A 19701-nucleotide genomic window follows, 5' to 3' on the forward strand; every position below is an offset into this window, starting at 1 on the left:
CCTACGCCCGTGCAGCCACTTGAACCGCTGCGTGAGTGGGAAGCTGCAGGGAGTGTCCCGGCACAGCACTTCCTCATCTCCAGAGAGTCCACGCTGTGCCTGGCCGCGGGACAGCCCAGCGAGGGGAGCATCCCTGACCGAGGGAATTGGACCCGGGGGAGGTCCAGCCTCACGGCAAGCAGGGACTATCCGGGGCAGCTTAGATCCTCCCTGCTGGGGAAAGGACAGGGTCTGGGACAGGAAAAGGTTTGCCCCAGTGTGCGGTGAGGCAGTGTAGGGCCGGGGGTGGGCAGGGAGCAGGGCTGGGCTCCAGACCAGCGGCGGGAGGCGGGGGGCCCCCTCGGGTCGGCCCACCCCGCCGCACCATAAAAGCGGCTGCAGGCGGTGCCCAGCGGGAGGCAGGAGCTGCGGGATCCACTGCTGCCAGCGCTACCGCTGCGTCCCCTCGCCACCACCGTGTCCCTCGCCACCGCCTGCCCCGCACCGCTGCCGGTGGGGCACCACTATCCCTTGCCAGGGTGAGTGCCAGAGGTGGCCCCGGGAGGGGAGGTCTGGGTACCTGGAGGGGGGTCAGCAATCCCACCAAGGCTCTGAATGAGGATGCAGGGGAAGAGGTGAGGTGACGGGGACCGGGCTGTGTGCATGATGGGGAGGAATCCTGATGTTCAGTAGAGAATCCTGGTAGTCAGTAGAGAATCCAGGCAGAGGATGAAAGGGAGCTGTGTGGGGCCCTCACCCATGTCCCAAAACATGGAGCAGACAGGAAACAACAAGAGCACAGGACAATGTTCGTGGGGCTGCCCACGGCTGTCAGAATCCAGGAGGGCTGTGTCAGAGCTGGGTGACCTGGTGAAGGGTGTAGGGCTGGGGTATGCTGTGAGTATGGCAGGGACCAGCCCATGCATCCCCCACAGCACAGGGACAGGGATGTCACCACCATGCAAGAGGGCATGATTTCCCTCCACATTGCCCAGCTCCTGGGGCACAGGGGGGCTGCAGCTGCACCCCCACTCTGCCATGGTCCCCAAGGACTCATCGTTGGTCTGTCCCCAGGCATCCCACTCACCGAATGATGATGGTGATGCCAACTGGCTCAAGTCACATCCTGCTGGTGCTGGTGCTGCTGCTGTGCTGGGTGGCCCCCAGCAGGCAGGAGCTGGCCCCGGTGCAGCTGCGGCTGGGGGGACCACGGGGGCCAGCTGGAGAGGGCCGGCTAGAGGTGCTGTACCAGGGGCGCTGGGGCACCGTGTGCGATGATGGCTTCGACTTCCATGCGGCCACCGTGGCCTGCCGACAGCTGGGTTACACTGCAGCCATCACCTGGACCCACAGTGCCACCTACGGCCAAGGGGAAGGTAGGGGGCAGCTGGGGAATGGGGGCGGGGGGTCCTGACGAGGGCAGTGTGCTTCCCTCTGGCTGTGGGAGCCTCCCCACAGAGCTGTGGGTGCAGACAGCTCGTGGGACACACTGCATGGGGCCTATGATGCTGTGTCCCCAGGCCCCATCTGGCTGGACAACGTGCGATGTGGGGGCAGCGAGGGCTCCCTGGCAGAGTGTGTCCACAACGGCTGGGGCATCAGTGACTGCCACCATGGCGAGGATGCTGGTGTGGTGTGCTCAGGACAGCGCCTGCCTGGCAACTCCCCCCAGGCTACCACCTCCAGTCACCTGGGAGAGGTGAGTGGGGGCCCATGGCATTTGCCTGTGGCCAGCAGGGTACACCAGGGCAACTGGAGCAGGTCCCACTAACCCTTCCCCTGGCCCCTTTTCTGAACACTCTGCCCTGGATGCTGGAGCCCCACGCCCACCCCATGCCCACTGTGGCAGGTGTTGGGACCGACCCTGGAGGAGGTGCGGCTGAAGCCCATCCTGGCACGGGCCAAGCTGAGCATGCCAGTGGTGGAGGGTGCTGTGGAGGTGAAGCACAATGGGCGCTGGAGGCAGGTGTGTGATGCCAACTGGACCAGGAACAACAGCCGCGTGGTCTGCGGGATGCTGGGCTTCCCCCGTGAGAAGCACATCAACACCAGCTTCTACCGGTAGGGATGCGGGAGACATGCGCTGCTCCTGGGCACGTGGGGCAGGAGCCAGGCTGGGCACCCTGTGGGGACAAGAGCTGGAGGAGTGGTCAGAGAAGGGCTGCACATATGGGTGGGTATGTGAGGTGCTGGTATGGCCTGGCCGTGCCTGGATCCCCTTCTTGGCCCTTTGACAAGGGTCAGAGTTGGGCTCAGCAGCATCCAGGCAGTCTTTAGGGATGGTTACCATCATGGCTGGCAAAATGTGGGAGAAAGGAGAGGAAAGACAAGTGTCCCTTGGTCCCTCCCACCCTGTCTCAGCCTGGAACTATAAATACAGCCTATAATGAGCCCCTACGGGTGCCAGGAGTCGCTCAGTCCCGCTGGGACACACGGTACAGACGGGCTTGGCACAGTAATTGCCAGTGGGGAGAGAATATGACGTACCCTGGGGTCTCCATCTCCTGCCGGGATGGCAGAAATGATGGGGCAGGGGGTTCGGAGTTGAGCAGTGTCAGTATGCTCCCTCACCTCCTGGCTCTGTACACCCACAGAAAGCTCTGGAACAGGAAGCTGAAGGACCCAAACTCCAGGTACAACTCAGCGTGGTGGGCAGGGCACCTTGAATGGGCACCCAGCATGAGCATTGGGTGGGAGAGAGTCTCTGGCACCTGAGCTGACCCTGGCCCTGCTCCTCTCCCTTGGCAGCCTGAAGACCCTCAGCCAGAAGAACAGCTTCTGGGTGCACAAGGTGCGGTGTCAGGGCTCAGAGCCCCACCTGGCCCACTGCCCTATGCAGATGGCCCCACCAGCCCCCCGCCAGCACGCCTGCCCCCACGGCATGCACGCCATCGTCAGCTGTCTCCCTGGCCCTGCCTTCCAGAAGGGCACGGGCAAGACCAAGAACAAGACCGCCCCAGGAAAGGTGAGCCCTTGTGGAGTTCCACATCCTCTCCCACCGGCAGAGAGTCCCAGGGCTGAGCAGCACTCAGCCACCCCATTTGCCCTTGAGGAGGGGGCTGGCTGTGTCCTGGGGGTGCTGATTGGCTGCTCTCCGTACCCAGGTGCTCCCAGTGCGGCTGCGAGCGGGCACCCACGCTGGTGAGGGCCGGGTGGAGGTGCTACGCCACGGGCAGTGGGGCACCGTGTGTGACAAGCAGTGGGACCTGGCTGCAGCCAGTGTGGTGTGCCGGCAGCTGGGCTATGGGACAGCGAAGCAGGCCCTGGTGGGAGCCCGGATGGGACAAGGTGAGGCAGGTTCTACAGCATGGATTTGGGAAACCTCTGGGCTTGGAGGGGTACGATGGGGAAATCAACTGGTTCAATGTGTCCTGCTGGAGAATCCTGGGATGCTCACGCAGCTCCAGCCTGCCCTGGGATGAGGCGACCCTGTCTGCTCCTGCCATGGGCAGCCCCATTCCCATAGAGAATGCCGAGACCAGGGGAAGGAGGACGAGGGTCCTGCTCCAGGATGGTCATGGAGCAGGAAGCACTGACCCTTCCCGTGCTTTAGGTCTGGGTCCCATCCATATGAGCAATGTACAGTGCACTGGCCATGAGCGCTCCCTGGGCGAGTGTCACTTCCAGGATGCTGAGCAGAATGGGTGTCGGCACGAGGCCGACGCTGCTGTCCGCTGCCACATGCCCTCCATGGACTTCAAGAGCCAGGTGAGTGTCTGCCTCCTTCCCAGAGCCTGTTGAACCCAGCCCCATTGCACAGTCCCTGCTCCCCAAGCTCTATGCCCAGTGTGGGTGCTCAGAGCAGCCCTGGGGTCCCCAACTCAGGGGAGGGGGACACAGAGCAGCAGCCTGATGGGGTTCTGCAGGGTGATCTGGTGGCAAAATTGGTCTTTAGGGAGGAAAGGAAGAAGAGGAAGGTGAGGGAGATGTTCAGCTGGATGTGCAGGGCTGCTCGTCCCATTGCAGCCTGGGGTGGGAGAGCTGGCGGTCTGTGCCACATTGCAGTTCTGCCCCTCTCTGCCAACAGGTGCGGCTGGCCGGGGGCCGCAACCCCGAGGAAGGCGTGGTGGAGGTGCTGGTGCCAGTGCAGGGGCAGCTGCAGTGGGGTGCGGTGTGTGGTGCACAGTGGGGCCTGAACGAGGCCATGGTGGTCTGCAGGCAGCTGGGGCTGGGCTTTGCCAGCCATGCCCTCCAGGTGAGTGGGGTGCCAGCCTGGGCCAGAACTGCAGGGGTCCTGCAGGATGGATAGCATGGGCATGGTGTGGCCAGGGGCTCTGGGATGGGACGGTGGGGGGACAAATCCTGGTGGCAGTGTTAGGGGAGGAGAGGAGGCAGAGGAGGCAGGTGGGTGCTGGCAAGGGCTGCAAGGACTGGTCCAAGCACTGTGCTCCTCCTCTGTTCAGGAGACGTGGTACTGGGCAGGCAGCCCCGATGCCACCCGGGTTGTGATGAGCGGGGTGCGCTGTGCCGGCACCGAGCTGGCCCTCCAGCAGTGCCAGCGCCATGGCCCTGTCCATTGCCCCAGCGGCGGGGGACGCTTCTCAGCAGGGGTCACCTGCACTGCCCGTGAGTAGCGGGAGCCCGTGGGGTACTGCTGGGAGGGGGCACTCCCCTTCTCCTGCAGGAGAGTAAGGAGTACTGTGCAGGGTGGGGATCACCTTCTCAATCCCCACTGATCCCCCCCATGCCAGATGCCCCAGACCTGGTGATGAACGCCCAGCTGGTGCAGGAGACAGCCTACCTGGAGGACCGACCCCTGGGGCTGCTGTACTGTGCCCATGAGGAGCGCTGCCTCTCCCGTTCTGCTGACAGCATGCAGTGGCCTTATGGCCACCGCCGCCTTCTTCGCTTCTCCTCCCAGATCCATAACCTGGGAAGAGCCGATTTCCGACCGAGGATGGGACGTCATGCCTGGACTTGGCACCAGTGCCACCGGTGAGTGGCCCATAGGCAGGGGCTGGCAGTGAGCTGCCCTCTCCTTAGGCCAGGCAGGGCACGGTGGCACCCGTCCCCAAGAGGCTGTCCCACCCGGGGTAATTAACAGCGTCTGAGCCAGCACTGTCATTACGGCTCTATTTGGCTTCAGGGCTGTAATTTGCTGAGTCCCTGGGTGCTGCCCTGCCAGAAGTTCTGCTGGGGTTGCCTGGGCCAGCCACGTGCTCCCTGGCCGGGCGCTGGTCCTGTGCTCAGCCCCTGTCCCCACAGACACTTCCACAGCATCGAGGTCTTTACCCACTATGATCTGCTGACGCTCAACGGCTCCAAGGTGGCCGAGGGGCACAAGGCCAGCTTTTGCCTGGAAGACACCAACTGCCCCGAAGGTAGGTGCTAGCTGCAGAGCTGACACTGGCCCCCATTCTGCTCCCCAAAGGGGCTCTGTCTGTGCCTCCCTCACCCCCCTCCTTGCTGCAGGTCTTCAGCGACGCTTCGCCTGTGCCAACTTTGGTGAGCAGGGGGTGAGTGTGGGTTGCTGGGACACCTACCGCCATGACATCGACTGCCAGTGGATTGACATCACCGACGTGCCACCAGGCAGCTACACCTTCCAGGTATGGGGATGGAGGGGTGGGGGACACCAAGCTACCAGATCTCAGGGCTGGGGAGTCCCCTCCATGAGCACAACAGCATCCCTCACCCTGCACATCAGGGTGCTGCTCTACCTTGCTGTGCATGCCACAGCCCTGCCTGGCCAGGGCATAGCAGAGGTGCTCCCAGCCCTGCCCCTTGCCCTCCCCAGGTGGTCGTGAACCCCAAGCACGAGGTGGCTGAGTCGGACTTCTCCAACAATGTGATGAGGTGCCAGTGCAAGTATGATGGGCAGCGTGTCTGGATGCACGGCTGCCACACAAGTAAGGAGGGACAGGAGGGGCTATGGCAGGCAGGGTGAGGGAAGTGATGAGGATGGGGGTGCCACAGGTTTCTTGTGCCCCCACACGCACACCTGCCCCCACAACATCGCTCTCCCCAGGTGATGCCTACGGTGCCGACGTGGTGAGCGATCTGGAGAGACGGGAGCGCCTGGCCAACAACCTCGTGTGAACTCCTGGCATTGGCACGGTCCCAGCAGCGCCACGGGAGAGTCCAACTCCTGCACCCCAGCCCATGTGCCCTGGCAGCACCAGACTGAGCTCAGGGACTTGCAGACTTTTGTATTTGATGCTGCTGCAGAGGAGGGAGATGAGCACCAGGGCTGGCGGGGAGTGCCTGGGGGTGCCCAGTCCCGTGCTGCCTGCGGGACTTGAGTGGCCCAAGTACTGCAGCAGGCCTCACCTCCACAGCCCCAGGGCCCCCGGGACAACTACCTCAGCCTGCCCAGCGCCCCATGCTCCAGCACTCAGGACAGTCCCCAGTCACTCGTGCACCAGTCCTGTCTTCAATAAAGGTTCTGTGAGTTGGGAGCAAGGTGATGTGCTGTGGAAGAGGGGCTACTCCTTTATCAATCCCACCATCACCTCCTCCTTTCCCTGCACTCTTTCCTATGAGGATCATGAAGCCAGTTCCCAGCTGGGAACAACTTGGTCTAGGCAGCGTGTCCCCAGCTAGGCAGTGTTCCCACTGTGCCACCCAGGGCCACCAACTCCCTGGCTGTCTGCACGTGGCTGGCATCAAGCAGCTCTGGCTTGCCATCAGTGGTCCCCATGGGCCAGGACACCCTGGCCCTGAACTGTCTAACCCTGTGCATGCAAAAAGACCCAGCCAGCTCTGCGGCAGCATGGGCTGGCAGCCAGCCCAGCAGCCACAGTGTATGCAGCTGACATGCTGGGCTTTCCCAGGCTGTCCTGGCAGCTTCCCAGACATGGGCGCTGTGGTAGGGCCACTCTGTCCCTCAAAGCCCTTGCTCCTGGGCACAGTGTGGGGACACAGGGAACACTGCGCCCTTGCTCTCTGTTTCTTACCTCCCGTGGTTTCTATCTTTTTTCTTACAACAGGAAATAAAAGGGAATGTCACCAACACACTCTGTACTGTCTGTTCCCCAGATCGCCAGCCACGGGCAGTGCCAACCCTCTCCTTGTACACCTCTGTCCATTCCTGCCTCGCTGGCAGGCACCAGCCCAGGGTGGGGGGCTGTCAGCACCCACCTCGGTCCAGGACAAGTCAGGCTGCACCCACACGTGATGGTCCCTGCACGTGGAGCTGCTGCTGGGAACACGGGGATGCACTGGAGGGGCCCGAGGCCAGAGACCGTGGCAAGGCACGTGCTGGTGGAGGCTCACCCGGCCAGGCTGGGGCTTTGAGGGATGCCGGATGGCCGGGAAGATGTTTTCCACATGAGAGCAGCTTTGCTCCCTGAAATTTCCACCGGCCAAGCCACGAGCATCCGGGAACAGCAGCCGAGATGGCTCCCAGCTGGCAGCGCTGCCGGATGGTGCAGGGGCAGGCAGCCACCGCCACGGGGTCATGACCAGCTCCGCTGCTGCCAAGCTGGGGGACAGCCAGGGGACACAGGGCAGCCACATGAGCACTTCAGCGACCAAAAGCATGCAAACTGCTGGTAGTGGTGGTAGAAAAGCATCATCCCCATCCTCACCTCCTGTGAAAGGCCCCAAAACCTCAGTCTGCAGAGCTACAGGGTGGGAGTGCTGGGGCACACAGGGCTGTTTTTCAGGTGCTGAGAGATGATGCAAAGCAGAGCCAAAGGCAGGTCCCAGGTGCCAGCCTCCACCCGGGGGCAGGGCAGGAAGCCCCCAGCCTGCCATGGCTGGCAGCATGGCCACATCAGAGCCCCATGTGGGGCCAGGAACACGGCCCTGCCCATGCTCTGACAAGGGCCCCGCTGTTCAGGGCTGCAGCTGCTCCGCGGAAGTAAACAGGGCTGCTGCCAGCACATTCCTGCCTGCCATCCTGCCCGACCCCTCCTGCCTGCACATCCCCCACACCCGCAGGGGACACCCAGCACCTGGGAGGGGTGGACATCCCCACAGCGCTGCGGACCATGCGCAGCCGTCCCCGGCATGCACACCCTCCCCCGGTATGAAGGGAACGAGGAGCCACCACCCAGGCAAGCAAATAAAATAAATGGCATTTATTAGCAAAATAAAGGACAGAAAATCTCACTCACAAGGCCCTTCCAGGTGGCATGGGCCACCCCACACAGCCCCCCATGCTCTCTGCTGAGCTCCCTGCATCCTGCCGTCGCTCCCGCTGTGGCTGGCAGCCTTGGCGGTTCTGCCCTGGGCAGGGTGGGCAGTGCTGCCTGACAGCAGCAGCATCCCCACGGCACCACCCAGCCCGCGTGCTGCTCAGCCCTCTCGGCGCAGCAGCCCTGTGCTTTTGGATGCAGTGCAGAATCTGTCCCAGCTCTGAGACGCAGAGTGCTCTGCCTGCCTGCAGAGAGGGACGTGGGCTGAAAGTGCAGCCTCCTGGCTCAGTCCCGGCCCTCCCAGGCATCCTCCCGCTGCTTGTTCTCCAGGCGCTTCCTCTCTGCAGAGACAAGGGGGTCAATGCCACATCCCTACCACCCCACCTCCCTGTGGAAGTGGCTGGAGTCCACCCTGCTGCAGACCCCTCTCACGCAGCCCCCTGTGAGAGAGAGCACGCATGAGGAAAGCTCCCACTATACTGCAGCCCCTCCAGGCACCCAAAACTCACCTTGAGCTTCTTGCAGCTTCCTCCGCTCTGCGTCTCGCTGGGCTGGTGTCTGCTTGCTCCGTACCCCCAGGGCACCAATCACCAGCCGCCTGGCCAGGACAGCTGATGTCTCAGGGCGCTCCTTGGCTGGCTGCAGGTACTCTGTGAAGAGGGGGACATTAGTGGGGCATTCTGGGAGGGACAGGGCAGCCGGCACAGCTGTGGAGCCATGCTGGATGCCCCATCCCTCCCCAGTTATCAGGACGATGTTGCAGCACAAGCGCGATGGCGCAAGCTGGCACAGGGCAGCACCACTCACCAGCATACGCCCTGGCTTTGGCTTTAGAGGCGCGGGTGCCCTGGGACAGTGGACGTGTCTTCACCATCAGGTGCTTGGTGCTGAGGGCATCGCGTGCTGCAGGAAGAGAGCAGCATGTCCACATGCAGGGTCAGCCCCGTGCCCAGCATCTGGCTGTGGGAGAGGGATGCCTCCTCTCTGCCCATCCCCAGCTGAACCAGGAGCAGTACCTGTTATGGGGCTGGAGAAGATGCCCAGGGCGTGCGTATCATCCACCCATTTAATATCAAAGCCTTTTTTCCTGCCAAAGAGAGGGAAGGTCAGCGAGGCACGGGCACCTGATGGGCAGCCGTGTGGAGCAGAGCCCAGGCAGGGAAGCCCAGCACCAGGGACAGAGTGCTGGCAGACTCACTGATAGCTGCAGAAGACACGCATCAGATCTTCGGTGCGGAAATCTGAGGGGAAGTCATAGATCTCGATGACGTGGGGCAGCTCATCGTCGCTGATGTCTGGGGCAGCAGGCTCGGCCCCATAGTAGTTGAAGCGGGGTGACTGCAGGCTCTCCTGGTGCTTCTCACCCCCTGAGAGCTGCAGCAGTAGGAGAGGCACAGCACTGAGCAACCCATGCCCACCTGCCTCGCAGCAGTTCCCAATCCGTGGCAAGTGCTCCCCAGAAAGTTGTCCAGGCCCCTGTACCCCACCCCAGCATTGCAGATGAATCCATGGCATTGAGAATTAGGAGTTACCAACCAGAGTTCTCACACCATGCACTTGCTTTTCCCATTACCAGCATCCCTTCACTTGCCACACTCTGCGGCCAGGTCAGGGACATGGTAGGAATGGCAGGGATGAAACAGCACATGCATTTCCAAGCACACCCCTCCTTTCAGAGGGATGTGATGACCTGAAATACCTTCGGGGAAGAACAAGGAGCAGGATAGTAACACCAGGAGGAAAGATTGATGTCTCTCTGCTACATGGAAGCACCAGGCTCAGCACGCCCTGGCTGCAGCACATGCACCGGAGCAGCCTATGAGCACCCCAGATGTCAAGATGAAAAAGACAGTGCTCCACTGAGGAGCAAGTTCTGCTGGTTAATCACCTGTGCACCTAGAAATTTATGTTTTAATTCTCATTTGAATTTGTCTGACTTCACTTTCCAGCTGGCAGTTCTTGTTCTGCCTCTCCGCCGGATTAAAGAACCCTCAGTCCCTGGTCTCCTCCCCATCACGGCACTTACTAATGTTAATCAAGTCCCTTCTCAATCTTCTTATTGATAAAATGGGTTGTGCACCTTTACTACCTCACAGAGGGGCACTTTCTCCAGCCCTAAAAGATGACGGCTGTAGAGCTTTTCTACCTTGCACATTTTACAGCCTTTATTTCAAAACACAGGCAGCAGCCCTCCGCTGCCACAGCACAAGGGTGCAGCCACCCCCTATTTCCCTCTGTCGCACAGCACTGCCAGTGCCAGCGGGTCACCCTGCACCCTGTTCTGCCCAGTGGGCCGCCCTGCATCGCTTGCTGAATCCCTGCTTTCCAAACCATGCCATGCCAGTGGCCAAGGGGATTCACTGTCCTGCTTCAGCTGAGACACCAGGCCAGGCGCAGTCCTGACAGCTCCCGTTCCCCCTGGAGCGTGGGGCTGGCATGATGCCAAGAAATGGGTACATAACTCAGGCAGGTTCCCACCCCGATCCCCTAAGCGATCATAGCAGAGCACACCACGACTGCAAGGGTAGAGTCCATAAATCCCAGCCAGCTCAGTCGATAAAAAGTGCTCATTCCGACAATTTTATAGGGAAGATGGATTCACGGCAGGTAAGGGGGTGCTGCCATAGCGGCTGGATGCTGGCGGAGGGTACAGCTGAGTTATGGAGCTCACGGGACAAGCCAGCACTGCCAGCAGAGCCTCCTGCCCTGCCATCACCCCCATGCAGGGCAGCACACTCATCAGGCACCCTGCGCCTGCTCGGGGGAAGCAAGGGAGCCATTCCCAGGCAGGATAAAGCCCTGCAGTGCTGCTTGAGGGAGCAGAGCACTCAGGCAGTGCCAGGCACCGGGAAGATGATTAGAGAGCAGGAGCACAGAGTGCCCGAGCAGCCCTTGACCTTCACAAATCACCAGGTGTGGCGAGGCAGGAAGGACAGGAGCCGTCTGGCAGCAGGGCTCAGCCACGCAGCAGGCACGGCTCAACAGGTCCCCAGCACTGCCAGCCCAGCACACAGCGTGCCAGCAGCTCCCCAGCCGTGGGGCAGGACAGCGAGTGGGAGCCACAGTGAGGTCCCCAGCCCTGGCAGGCATCCTGGGGAGGGTTCGCTGATGGATGGACAGACAGACGATAAGGAAAATGACGCCTGTCCATCACATCTCACTGCTCTCTGAAGACACACTCCTGCCAGAGCAGGTCAGAGGGGCTGTGGCTGCTGGCTTACACCACAGCCCTGGGCACGCACGCATCGCGGCCCCTGCCAAGCCACACCGCCTGATGGAGAGTCCACAGAGCCTGCAGGGAAACGGTCACAGCGCTTAATTACTCTGTGCTCAAACTGATTTCTACTCTGAATTTGTCTGGTTTCAGCTTCCAGCCAATGGTGCTCACTACGGTGTTTTTTTCCTGCTAGATTAAGGAGCCATCCACTATCAGAAATCTCTCCCCCACAGAGAACGTCATAAATCTTGCTCTCTGCCAGCTATCTGCATTGCATAAGGATTCAGTTTCGAGGAAGACATTACTAATTTTCTTGTTCTTTATGTTAATTAACAACAGCTCCCTCTTTCCAAGAGCCTGCGCCCTCCCCAAGCAGCTACATCCACCTGCTGGGAGCTCAGAGGGCTCAGGAAGCACGAGGCGCCATGTAGGAATCTGCAGGGAACAAAGATGGCAACTTTTAATAATTCCCTATTTCAGATTCTTTTTCACTCATTTTGGGAAGCTCCCTGGAAAGCTCAAACTTGTCTCAGAGCTTGTGCCAATACAGATCCTCCTTGGAGTGAGAACCTGTACTGCACAGCACAACCTTGCCCACAGCATCCTATGGTTGCACCTTCCATGACCTTCCTCCCCCGAGGACAAAGCCACGCCAGTGGCATCAGCCCACAGAAAGCCAGAGCCAGCTGCACCAGCTGTCTCAGAGCAGCAGTGCTGTCCTCCTCGCACCAGCACGCAGCACCATCTCCAGTCTGGAGGGTGAGGGACAGCGGCTCAGGGGAGCACAGCCACGCAAGGATGGGAATACCCAGCGCCCTTCCACATCCCCCCAAACGCGAGCCCTCTGTGTCCCACTGTCTCAGCACCGTGCCAGGCTCCAAGAGGACGCATCAGCCCAAGCAAGGCCTTGCAGACAAGGTGGGATCTGTGATCTGTGCCCCTCAGTAGGAGTGCTCTTGAGTTAATGTGATCCCTTCATAGATGCTGTTATCAAGGCACCACCCATCACTTCACACCCTGCTTCCAGCTAGGGGTAGGCAGACGCTGGATGTAACAATATTAATGTTGTTTGTTTCTTCAGGTACATTACGCCATTTGGAAAATTACCAGTTTGACACTACTGATTTAAAACGCAATAAGGGATATCCAGCCTTGCTGCAGGAACTGAGCTTTCCTCATGAATGGCAGCAAAATGGTGTGGGTCCTGGCACTAAGCAGCCAACTGTAGTAAATAGTAAATTCAGCAGCATGTGTGCAGGAGGGAATGGCAATGAGCCACAGCTGATTAAGAAGCCATAGTTTCCAGGAAACATCCTGTTGCTGTTTCAACGGGATCCCATACATCTCAGCCCATGTCTTTATCAGCAGCCCGGGTTTCATGAGAGTGCAGTTGCAGTTTACAGCACTTCAGCAGGTTTTACTGGGCACTCTTTATGTACTACAGAGGGATGATTACCCCAGCCTTCCCCAGCAACGCAGGATGGGATGGGACAGATGGGGAAGATGGAGATGCCAGGTGTTTTGGTAGCACAGGGGAAGGCTGGCTCTAAGAGCAGGCAGCACAGCCAGCTAGGCTGACCATGCCCTGGGTGCAGCCCACCCACACCGTGGACCAGAGAACACAGGAACAGACATCCCCCACATCCCAGCGGGCACCAGTCTCCAACCCTGCCAATCCCCACAAACACTGGCTTGCAGGAAGTACCTCCTCCAGCAGGCGTGGGTCCAGGCAGTCCCCATCATCGTTGAACAGCACATCCCAGCTCTCCTCAGCACCTGGGCTGGTCTGGCTCAGGGTTTCAGCATTGGCACTGGTCTGTCCTTCCTTAGGGGAGCTGCTGTGAAGAGCTCTCTCTTCTTTCTCAGCCTCCTGGTGCTTCTGCAGCAAGCCCACATCCTCATCTGGCTTTGCCAGCTCCTTGGCCCAGGACGCAGGTGAGATGCCCTCCATGCCATGGCACAGCTGCTCTAGGGGCACTGGGGGCTCACAGCTTTCCAGAGGTGCTCCCTCCCACGGGCTGCTCTCAGATGCAGCACTGCTATGTGTGCAGGCAGAAGTGCTGCCCGCTTCCACTACAGCAGGCACCAGGTCACCCTCCCCAGTGGGATCCCCGGCACCAGCAGCGCTCTCCTCTGTGGCAGGCGGGAGCTGGGATGGGCTGCCCGTGCCCTGCTGCGGAACATCGCCCACGGTGCCCCCCAGGAGCACACGCTCACAGCTGGCTCCTGGTGCACACAAGGTTCTTTCCTCAGCAAGCTCAGCTCTGCTTCCCCACGTCTCCTCTTCCTCTGGCACCGCAGTGGCACAACCCCCACTCTGCTCTGCCAGGACAGACCTCTCCTCCTCCCTCTCCTCCTCCCAGGCTTTCGGACCCACTGTCTCCTCCAGCAACTGGGGCACCCTGCCATGGTTGCCCATCCCTGCTGACTGCAGGACAGCCTCTCCCAGGCTTTGGGAGACGTCTCCAGCCGGATCTAGGGTGCTGTCCCCCAAGTGCTCCAACATGCCACTCAGGCCTGTCTGACAAACCAGTGTTGGGCTAGCAGCGGGTGTTGGGCTAGTGGTGTCATCCCCAGGCTCAGAGGTAGCCTTCACAGCCCCAGCCTGGGCATTCTGTGTGGATGGAGGGTCAGGCTCAGTCCTTATCATCCTGTGGTTGTGGCAGAGCTCTCCAGGTTCTTCGTGAGATGCTTTGTCCTGCCTGTCCCAGCGCTGAGCAACAGCTGGATCAGGGCACGGCTCACACACGCTGGGTGATGCCTCCGGGCTTTCCAGTGCAATAGGGCAGCTGCCTCTCGTCCTATGGCCGTGCCTGGCAGAGGCTGTCCGCAGCTCCTTTGGGCCGGCATCCACCTTGTTCTCTCTCCTTGCCGCTCTGCCTGCCTGGGTTCTGGCACGGGGGCTTCGCCTCTGCCCCTCGCTGCTGGCCCAGCCAGGCTCCTGCAGCAGGCGGTGGCTCTCGGGCTCCCGGCCGTGGCTCTCGGGCTCCCGGCGGTGCCCGGCCCGTGTGTCACCTGCCGCCTGTGCCTCTCTCTCCCGCCGCGCTTTGGGCACGTAGAGGGCCATGTCGGGCTTCCTGCGGCGCACCCGGCCGCCCTCCGCCTCCTGCTGCATGGTGCCACCCTGCCTGCCAAGAGAGAACAGCGTCACTGTCCTGCCCGCAGCCCAACAGCCCCACAGCTGAGTGCACAGTGGGCAGTCACTGACTCGGGGGTCCCAGCACCCACCCCTGCTTCCTCCACAACTGGCACCCAGTGATAGATGGTGGAGCCCCAACATGGCCCCACAGCAGCATATCTGCAGACAGGATTTGGGGCCCAGAGCACCCCACAGCCCCACAGCCTTTGGTGGGGCACATCCGGCTTGGGGGAAGCAGGGAAATCCTGACAGAATCACTGCCCTGCTCCGGCAGCTGCTACCTGGGACCCTCAAGCCCAAGGGACCAGCGTCTGCAGCTGAAGCAGAACACTGAGACCATGCACTACTCAGCCATCAAAAACCACAGAGAAGCCTGAGGCAGCCACAGAACAACAGAAAGCAAACCCCAGCGCAGGGATACCCTGGCACAGGACCACGGCACGATGCAGCCCTGCTCACCTGCTGCCCCGTCCCGACAGAGATTTATTTTTCATCATCTTTGGCAGAAGCAGGCACACCACAAGCGGCCAGGCCCCCCTGCCCCAATAAATATGCATCAGACAGGGTTTATGGAGACGGATGGTGCGGGGGGCTGCACTGTGGTTGAGGGGAAGGCAGAGTGGGGCTGGGCTGGGGCTCCATGATTAATCACTGCCCACTCCGTTTAGGGGGATTCATCACAGGCCGCTGTCAGGTAAATCACTGGAAAAACACCTCTTCAGTAATTAATGTGAAGTGACGGATGGACAGCCCCTGGGCCCATTAATCTGGACCATCAGCGCCGAGCGAGATTATGAATGTCAGGATGCATAAACTGCCGGCAGATCAATAGGGCCAGGAACCCATCCAAGGCTCTCATTTCCGAGGCACCTCCGGTACATTAGCCTCCCCTGCACGCAGCCCCTGACCGAGGCGCGAACGCTCTCCGTGGCCCCTCACCAACAGCCAGCAGTGGTGCCGGGAAGGCGAGGGGAGGCCAACCACTGGCTGGAAAGTGGCTGGGGCTGCCCATGCCACACGGCATCATCCCCTCTGTGATGGATGGACGGACCGTTGCCTTGGCATGATGGACGAGTCTCTCACTGCGCTCTGGAAACCACCGGAAAAGCCCAGCAGGGCAGTACCCCTAGCATGACCGCGGTGCCTGTGCCTCGTGCTGCGAAGGCGGGCAGGAACATGAGGTGCAGGCACGGGCGCCGTGGTGATGCTGAGCACCATCCCAGGGCTGCCCCAACCATTTTTCTGTCTCCGTAGCTCTTGTCATTTTTCCCCCCCTCTTTGATACACTAATTTTGCTGGCAGAATGATCCCCTTTATCTTTATCGACCGCAAGAAAGGAATGTATCCTACAAACCTTCCAAGGACTGGATTAGTAATTTTTCAACACTGAGGCATTATACATTTTCTCACCGAGTGGCAGCCCGAGTGCCAGAGGGGAGGGAGCCCCCCCAGCACCACCATTTCCAACCACAGATAGCTTCCAACTGCACCGAAGCATGTTGTGCTGAAGGATTCTTCCCAGCCAAGCCCAAGAGTCCCAGGCCATGGTTCATTGCTGAATGTCTTGTGGGGGTCAGTGATCTCCCCAGGCTCTCCTTCCTGACAATTTCCAGCACAGGGAGCAACCAGAAGCAGCGTTACTCCATGCAGATCCCATGTCACCTCCAAGAGCCTTCGCACAAAGGATTTATGGGCTCCTCAAAAACTTGCCATTCACCTTGCCTCACCCTCCAAAGCAGATGGTGCAGCATTAGCCAGACGGCTGGTGCTGGGAGCATCCTCTCCCTGCACAGCTTTGCCTCTGCCTGCCACACAGTGCTGGGGAAGAGCTGCTTCCTGCAGCCTGGGAAGAAGCACGGCAAGGTGGAAGATGACCCACGCTGGCAGGGATGCCGCAGCGCTTTGTTTTTTCCCCACAGGGCAGCACAGCTGCTGCCCCCAGCCTATCAAGCATTTCATCAATGCCACAGCCACGGGTCAGCACCAACTAATTTCATGCTCTGGGAGGCAGAGCAATGGCCCTGGCTTTGGGTCTCATTCACACTACACTACGCAGGGCAACCCTACCACTTCCAGAGTCTGGGACCAAGCTTGCCCCACAAAGACAGGCAGCAACGAGCAGTGCGTCCCCAAAAAGGCCTACGCTGCCCCAGATGCTGTCTTGTTATGGACCTGCCTGGTAAAACAACTCAGCGCTCTGGCACCAAGCAGGGAAAGGCCATGGCACAGTGGCAAAAGTGGTGAGGGGAGTGCTGCCCAGCTGTCTGCCTCGTAAAGCCCACCAGCCCAGCAAAACATAGCCCAGCACGGCCAGGAGGATACTGGATCATCAGCCAGGAGGCAGCCAGAGCTCCCTGAAGGCACAGGCTCCTCTCACACTGCTCCCACGAACACCCTGCTCATGGGGAGCTTGTGCTCGTGGTATGCATTTGTGAGGTCTCAGTGAGCTGCCCGGTCAGGTGCCAGCCTGTGCTTCTCCTCTAGCAAACATCTGCAGCACACATGGGCAGCATTTTCTCCCTGATTCCTCTCCCTGTCCTGCCGAGGGAAGGACCCCACAAACAAGAGCAAGCCAGCCACAGTCCTGCTCAGAGAACCTGGGAACAGGCGCGGATGCTGGGCTGTGGTGCTCATGGGGAACACGCCAGTTCCTGGAGAAGTCTCAGTGCCACACAGCACCCTCTCAGCAGGCTGCCGCATTTCCTGGCAGGGAGCTGTATTTTTAGCCTTCGAGGTTTCTAATTCCACTCAATCCATATTCCCATCGATAGAGTAGATAACCTTAAAGCCTTGACAGTGAACAGGGATGGCAATACTGGGGGACCAGGAGCCTTGGGGGACCTCACGCAGCCTTGGCATGCAGCTCGCACACCACAATGTCACTCTTTACAGCCTGCAGCAGATTGGGCTCTTTGAAGGGGAAAAAAATAACTACAGTAACAAGATTAATAAAAAGCAGGTACAAGGAGATTCTAAACAGCTCCACTGGGGAACCTGCCACTTGCAGGACTCATCCCATGCCAGGCACGTGCCATGGCACACTTACCAACTGCACAACACCAGCCCCTGGCAGCCCGAACAAGGACTGTCAGAGGTTTTGGCTACCCTGCACCTCTCCTGCTCTCAGCAGAGCTCCAGCCCAGGCCACCTGGCTCAACAGCGGGACACGGGGCCAGGAAAGGACCTGGACACCTGGTGGAGACAGAGCAAAGGCATGAACACAGCCACTGGTACAAGGCAAAGCAAAGCATTCAAGGAGCAAAGAGCTGCATCCGCGGCTCTTTAAGGCGTCCTGTCCCCTGCTGCCAGGAGAAAGAGCTCTCCAGCAGCCACAGCAACGCTGGCTGTGTGAGGAGGTGGCAAAAGCATCAAAGGCACTGAGAGAGATTTCAATCATGCCTTTCACTTGCAATACTCTTAGGAGACACCTGGAATAGATGCTCTTAGGAGATACCTGGAACAAGAGAAGGGGAACATTCCAGACAGGAAGATGATTTGAAAGTCAATAGTGTCCCCTCACAGCCGCAGGGGGGCACGGGAGAGGGAAGGGACAACAAACCAGCAGAAGGAGTTAACAGCCAGAATGCTAAGGGGAATACAAAGGACTTTACAAATATAACCAGGCAGAATCAGCACAAAAGTGAAAAGGTCTATTAATAAACAAGGAGGGAGAGAAAATTAATGATGTCTCAAAAATAAAGATGACTCAAAAGGGAAAAGTCACTGTTTTTAAACAGAAAAATGCAAATTAGGCAGAGGCCTTGCAGAAACAGCTGCAGCAAAAGCAAAAACAGCATGTCCACACAGACACAGTCACCTGGTCAGCCTGGCTGGTGTGGAGATGAACCTATTAACCTGCTGACACACAGTGCCAAGGAGAAACCAGGGCCCGAGTGACGGGTAGAGCAAACAAGGCACTGATTCTCTCCGCAAGAAAGGACAGTACAACCAGAGCTGAGAACAGGAAAAAACCCTGTTCCTATCCCCAGTGCAGAACAAAACTGGCAGTTAAAGGAGCTGGCATATCTGCACAATTAATGATGGGCACTGGCTTGCCCAGAGTTATTTCAGAAGAATCACTGGGCAAAGCTTTTTGATGAGGCAAGCAAGAGCTAACTTAGCTGAACTTCAGGGTCTCGTTTTACAGCATCTCTCAAACTTCTACTTGAAAAATGAATTGTCATTAGATAATACTGAGCAGTGAGCTGTTGTAAACACCGTACAGAGAAGACACCTTTGAAAGGATCCAGGAAATGTAAGCAGGAAACAAAGCAAGACCTAGCCTGGGAAAATGAAGTTAAAATAACCCAAAGTAGCTACTCAGGGAGCAAGAGCAGCCTGAAAAGCAAGGCCCAGAGCCCTACAGTGCACTTACACCAGAAAGCAAGTGATTGGGATGACCACCCTAAAATGTGCAAGAGGCGTAGTATCTGGTCACCAGCATCGTGCCATGGGCCACAGCAGGCAGCACACAGAACCTCGGAGACGGTGTGAAGGACACATCAGGATGCCAGGGGCCTGCAGGCAGCCATGAAAAACAGTGTGAGCACGTGTGAGCACCAGACACCTGTTTTACAAGGCATGGCAGACCGGCGCACCGAGCAGCCCGGAATCCGTGCAGCTCCCCTGCACTCAGGGGCTGACACATGGCCCTGTGAGTGTGTACGGAGGGGAGTTACGGGGTCTGCAGTGTGCCCGGGTATCCGGGGGCTGCCTGCCTGCGGACTGGGGAGGGCGGACTTCAGGTGGGGATCAGGGCTTGGACAGGGCGAGGGGAGCAGGGCAGGTGGACAGGGATGGGACAGGGGATAAGGATCAGGGCTGCGACGGGCAGTAAGGATCAGGGCTGGGACAGCCGGGTGAGGGAGGGCGGGGCAGCGCCGGGACTGGGCAGGGTGCGCACCCCGGGCGCTGTGCCCCGGTACCGAGCGCCCCGCCGTGCCGGGCCGTGCCGGGCCGGGCCGTGCCGCCCGCCAGGCCGCCGCCGTTACCGTGGCCGCGCCGGGTCCCCCGTCGCTCCGCGCCGCGCCGCCGCTTCCGCCGCGCCGAGCCCGCCCCGCCGTGGGGAGCGCCGGGACCTGTAGTGCGGGACCCGCGGCGCGGCCCGTGCCCGCCCCGCCCCGCGCCGCGCCCCGGCCGCCGCTCCTCCCCCGGGCCGGGGCGCACCGGCCGCCGCCGAGCAGCGCGCTCCGCACGGCACCGCGGGCGCCACGGCGGGCAGCCGCAGGAAGGAGGCTCCGTGGCTGGGATGGCGGTGGACAGAGGGAGAGCGACCCCCGCTCCCG

The 19701-nt window shown here is 60.0% G+C and overlaps 2 protein-coding genes across 5 annotated transcripts; one reads left to right on the forward strand and one right to left on the reverse strand.

Moving 5' to 3' along the window:
- Positions 1-334: 334 nt before the first annotated feature.
- On the forward strand, positions 335-6964 carry LOXL4 (lysyl oxidase like 4). Its single transcript, XM_038140781.1, has 15 exons — positions 335-518; positions 1054-1355; positions 1500-1678; positions 1829-2040; positions 2574-2612; positions 2728-2944; positions 3084-3267; positions 3533-3687; positions 4007-4174; positions 4383-4545; positions 4671-4914; positions 5185-5300; positions 5392-5528; positions 5717-5828; positions 5948-6964. The coding sequence occupies exons 2-15, from the start codon at positions 1070-1072 to the stop codon at positions 6016-6018; spliced, it is 2283 nt and encodes a 760-aa protein (XP_037996709.1). The 5' UTR covers positions 335-518; positions 1054-1069; the 3' UTR covers positions 6019-6964.
- Positions 6965-7974: 1010 nt separating this feature from the next.
- R3HCC1L (R3H domain and coiled-coil containing 1 like) lies at positions 7975-19491 on the reverse strand. 4 transcript variants are annotated; one of them, XM_038141369.1, is made up of 8 exons: positions 19408-19457; positions 18792-18934; positions 12983-14401; positions 9259-9434; positions 9077-9147; positions 8868-8963; positions 8570-8710; positions 7975-8401 (listed from the first exon to the last, which is right to left on the reverse strand). In XM_038141369.1, exons 3-8 carry the CDS (start codon positions 14390-14392, stop codon positions 8346-8348), a joined length of 1950 nt encoding a protein of 649 aa, XP_037997297.1. In that variant the 5' UTR covers positions 14393-14401; positions 18792-18934; positions 19408-19457; the 3' UTR covers positions 7975-8345. The 4 variants fall into 4 exon arrangements, with proteins under 4 accessions (XP_037997297.1, XP_037997295.1, XP_037997296.1 ...); XM_038141367.1 differs by having other exon boundaries at positions 12983-14405; XM_038141368.1 differs by lacking the exon at positions 18792-18934 and having other exon boundaries at positions 12983-14405; positions 19408-19491.
- Positions 19492-19701: the final 210 nt, after the last annotated feature.

This window comes from Motacilla alba, chromosome 6 (genome assembly GCF_015832195.1).
Source record: "Motacilla alba alba isolate MOTALB_02 chromosome 6, Motacilla_alba_V1.0_pri, whole genome shotgun sequence".
NCBI classification, from domain to species: Eukaryota; Metazoa; Chordata; class Aves; order Passeriformes; family Motacillidae; genus Motacilla; species Motacilla alba.